The sequence below is a fragment of the Musca domestica genome, unplaced genomic scaffold (genome assembly GCF_030504385.1).
Source record: "Musca domestica strain aabys unplaced genomic scaffold, Musca_domestica.polishedcontigs.V.1.1 61, whole genome shotgun sequence".
NCBI classification, from domain to species: Eukaryota; Metazoa; Arthropoda; class Insecta; order Diptera; family Muscidae; genus Musca; species Musca domestica.
The window spans coordinates 1,579,355-1,584,079 of record NW_026712367.1 but is presented as its reverse complement, the minus strand read 5'-3'; the positions used below and the strand labels follow the sequence as shown (position 1 = coordinate 1,584,079).

Below are 4,725 nucleotides of genomic sequence, written 5' to 3'. Positions count from 1 at the left end.
ACTCAGAAATGTGGATTTTTTAAATATTTTTTCTGAAGGCCCCAAAGACCCAGAAACTTGGATTTTTTAAAGATTTTTTCTGAAGGCCCCAAAGACCCAGAAACTTGGATTTTTTAAAGATTTTTTCTAAAGGCCCCAAAGACCCAGAAATGTGGATATTTTAAAGAATTTTTCCTATGGTCCTAAAGATTCAAAAACGAGAATTTTTCAAAAGGTCCCAAAGATTCAAAATCGTGGATTTTTAAGGAATTTTTCTTGAGGTTCTAAAGATACAAAAACGTGGATTTTTAAATAATTTTCTAGGGTTCTAAAGACTCAGAAACGTGGATTTTTTAAATATTTTTTCTGAAGGCCCCAAAGACTCAACAATGTGGATATTTTTTAAAGAATTCTGCTAAGGGTCCAAAGACGAAAAAACGTGGAATTAAAAAAATGTGTCCCGAAGATCTAGAAACGTTGATATTTTAAAATAATTTTCTGAAGGTCCCAAAGGCCCAGAAACGTTAACTTTAAAATTTTTTTTTTTTGGTCCCAAAGACCCTGAAACTTGGATATTTTTTAAAGAATTCTGCTAAGGGCACCAATAACAAATAAACGTGGGTTTTTTATAGGTTTTTTTCAAAGGTCCTAAAGACCCAGAAAATTAGATTTTTTAAAGAATTCTGCTAAGGGTCCCAAAAACAAATAAACGTGGATTTTTTATAGTTTTTTTTTTTTTTTTTCAAAGGTCCTAAAGACCCAGAAAATTAGATTTTTTAAAGAATTCTGCTAAGGGTCCCAAAAACAAATAAACGTGGATTTTTTATAGTTTTTTTTTTTTCAAAGTTCCCAAAGACCCTGAATCGTAGATATTTTTAAAGAATTCTTCTAAGGGTCCCAAAGACAAATAAACGTGGATTTAAAAAAAATCTTAAAGACCCAAAGACGTGGATTTTTTTAAAGATTTTTTGTGAAGTTCCCAAAGATCCAGAAACGTATATTTTTTAAGAATTTTCCAAAGGTCCCATAGACCCAGAAAGTGGATTTTTGAAAGAATTTTCCTAAGGTCCCAGATACTCAGAAATGTGGTTTTATAATTTTTTCTGAAGGTACCAACAGAAACACAGAAAAGTGGATATTTTCAAGAATTTTTCTGAAGACCTTGAAATGTGGATTTTTTAAATAATTTCTTTGAAGGTCCCAAAGACCCAAAAATTTGGATTTTTAAAGAATTTTTTTGAAGGTTCCAAAGACCCAAAAAGTGGATATTTAAAGAATTTTTGTAAAGGAATTTTTTAATGTATTTTCTTAATGTCCCAAAAACCGTGAAACGTGTATATTTTCTAAAAATGTTTCTAAAGGTTCCTAAGATTCGGATACTTGGTTTTATAAAGATTTTTTCTAAAGTTTCCAAAGACTAAGAAACTTGAATTTTCTTTAAGGTTCCAAACGTCAAAAACGTGAGTTTTTCTAAAGGTCCAAAGTCCAATAAACGTAGATGTTTTTCAGAATTTTTGTATCCGTTTCTTAAAGGATATTTTGCCAAGTGCCCCATACGACCCACCGCTGCCATTGTATTACTCATCCCTGAACTCTCTCACATCGCATTGGAAAAGCAATTGTATGTATGTCTTACTCTCCATCAGACGGCATTACAGATTTTGGTGGATAAGAACTTAATTGATCGTTGGTGTTTGGTTGAAAATCCATCCGTTTCGGTCAATACCACCGGAGTAAACAAATTAATGTCAGCTGCAGTGGCAGGCTGGCGAGAATACGCGTTTTGGAGGCCATAAGAAATGCCAACTCAAAAATTTACCAAATTAACGGGAATTGTTGTTTTTTTTTATTTGCAACAACAACAGCAGAAGAAGATTCCTTTTTACAAGGATGAACAAATTGCTTAAAATTAAAAATAAACATCTTAATGAAGAAATTAATTACGTATGAAATCCTTGCACACGCACACCCGAGGACTCACACACATACACTCGGAAGGATTTCCATTAAATTTTCTTTGTCGCCTTCTGTTTGCTGCCGTACAATTGTTCGGGTGTGGGTATGTCTTCGACAAAGAAATTCGCCGGTATAAAATGGAAGATTTTCCTGAGAACATCGAGTAGGATGTCCTCAATTGTCTGGGTGATGACCGTGTAGAGGGCATCGGTCAACATGCGCCAATTGTCGTTGAAAAATTTATTCGTACTGTCCTCTGGAAAAAAAAAAATTTTTTTTCGGAAAATCGTTTATTTTGAAAATTATTTTCTCTTTCCGACCCTTAACTCACCCAATTGCTTTTGTCCATTGAAGAGATTGGAAAAATACGATTTCAAGCCTTCCAATTTAAAATCAACATCGGTATTGGTAACATTGTAGAATGTAAAGCCCCCCTTGGAGTATAGTTTGGTCTTGGTGCGCATAACAACGGTCATGTTGTCTAAAAAAAATTTCAAAATCTCAAATATTTTTTTTTTTTGGATTACACTGGCTTACCGGCATCCAGGAACACCTCCCCTAGGCCATTCAGCGGAATCAAAAGGATGCGCCCAAAAAGGCTATAATCACCCTTGAGTTTCATGACTGGCAACACAAAGGTCGTCTTCCAGCTATAATCCTTGGGATAGACTCTAAATGGGAAATATATTAAGATTTCTCTCATTTGCTCTCTCCCCTCTCTCTCCTCTCTACTCACATGCTCTCCAGCACATAGGTATGGCCAAAACCAATAATTTGCACATTTGCCAGTTCCACCTTCAGATTAATGGCATTACTGTTGCCCTGGGTAATTTTTATGCGATTGAGCAGGAAAGGATCGAAACTTTTAATGCTATCCAGACCGGGTATACCTGGAGGAAAAGGGAATACAATTTCTTATTAAATTTTTCATGAAATGTGACCAAGCACTCACCATCATTCAATTTATCGAACAGCTTCTGTATACTTTCGGTGGAACAATTGACGAAATCTTTGGCAGCAATTTTGCATGACTTGATGTAATCTGCTGTTGAAGAAGTGTTAATAATTTTTATAATTTTTTTTTTAGTTGGGGACTTGGTGTTAGCCTCAATACGGGAAATATTAATCAAGCGGAGAGAAGATTTTGGGGAAATACTTTGAGTTTTAATTTTAATTGTTTTCAAAATAATTGTTTTGAGATCATCAAGAAGTCTTAATTGTATTTTTTTTTAATATTTTTCCCCAAGGACTTTAAGGACATTTTGAAGACCCTAAAGTTTTAAGACCCCAAAGATAGACTAAAAACAAGAAAAAAACTTTATAAGTTCGGCTGGCCGAACTTTGAATACCCTCCACCATTTGGAACAAATTTTCCGGTGAATAATGTCGCTAAATCATCAAAATACCAAATATCGGGAGGTACCGCTACATGGGGGCTATACGAAGACGTGGACCTGCACAGACAATTTTATGTCATAGGCTGTAGTAGCTGTTATAATCTTCAAATACCGAATTTGAAACAATTCCGGTGAATTATGTCGCTAAAACCACCAAAATACCGAAAATAGGGAGGTACCATTGTGGCGGGGGGGGGGGGGGGGGGGGGGGGGGGGTTGTTTTGGTGTGCTGTACCTAAACGTGGACCTACATGGTGGACCATTTTCACTAACAAAAGTCTTGAAGACCTAATATACATTTGGGTTAAAAATTATCAATCTACTTCATTTCGTTCGGAAGCTAGAGTAATTTTTCGAATTTTTTTTTAATAGATTTTTAAGTTATTTTTTCAAGGATCCAAGGACATGGATTTGTTATCAACTTTTGTAAAGGTTTCAAAGACCGATAAATGTGGATTTTTTTAAAGGATTGCATTTAAGGACCCGAAAAGCTAAAATTGAAGTTTAAAATACCGAAATACGACGAGTTTCTGAAGACTATTTTTGAAGATACAAGGACGTAGACTGTTAAACAATTTTGGAAAGGTTTCGAGGATTCTTGAAAAGTGGTTCAATGAATCCACGTTTATCAATCCTCGAAAAAATTCTTCAGAAAATCCACGTTTATCGATCCTCGAAACCTTTACAAAATATTTAAAAAAATCCACATCCTTGTGGGCCAAAAAAAATCTGCAGCTAAAGACTGATATTAAACCCTTGCAAAAAATTAAAAAAAAAAGATTATATCTCTTTTCAGGTTACAAGAACGAAGACTATTAAACATTTTTGTAAAGGTTTCGAGAATTCTTCGAGCTGCAGATTTTTATGGTCCACAAGGATGTAGATATTTTTAAATATTTTGTAAAGGTTTCAAGGATCGATAAACTTGGAATTTCTAAAGAGTTTTTTCAAGGAGCTAGGACCCTTGATTTTTTAAGGATAACGTTTTGTGAAATTTCCAATAGCCGTGGATTTTATTGAAGAATGAATCTAAAACCTTGGATTTTTAAAGAATTTTGTTAAGACTTCATTGGCCGAAAGACGTGGAGTTTCTAAAGATTTTTTTTCAAGGACTCATGGAGCTAAAACCTTTAATTTTTTAAAGAATTCGTGTGAAGATTTCAAAGGGCGATTTTCTAAGATATTTTTTTTGAGAACGTTTCAAAGGCCGGTAAATGTGGATTTCTCCAAGATTTTGAACGAATTTTGTAAAGACTATATATGTGGATTTTCGGAGGATTTTTTTTTTCAAGGACGTGGATTTTTTAAGACTTTCTGTGTAGGTTTCAAATGGCGTTTTGCAACATTTTTTCCATGACCTAGGGATCTAAAACCAGGGATTTTTTAAAAAGTT

At 34.3% G+C, this 4,725-nt stretch overlaps 1 protein-coding gene across 1 annotated transcript in view; it reads right to left on the bottom strand.

Moving 5' to 3' along the window:
* Positions 1–1,985: 1,985 nt before the first annotated feature.
* Positions 1,986–4,725, bottom strand: part of LOC101895547 (circadian clock-controlled protein daywake) — a 150,206-nt gene continuing 147,466 nt past the window's right edge. Inside the window, exons 2-6 of the mRNA XM_059129449.1 lie at positions 2,888–2,977; positions 2,672–2,825; positions 2,473–2,606; positions 2,267–2,416; positions 1,986–2,191 (exon numbers count right to left, since the gene is read on the bottom strand). Of these exons, the coding sequence (XP_058985432.1) occupies positions 1,986–2,191; positions 2,267–2,416; positions 2,473–2,606; positions 2,672–2,825; positions 2,888–2,977 (734 nt within the window). The remainder of the gene's footprint in view (positions 2,192–2,266; positions 2,417–2,472; positions 2,607–2,671; positions 2,826–2,887; positions 2,978–4,725) is intronic.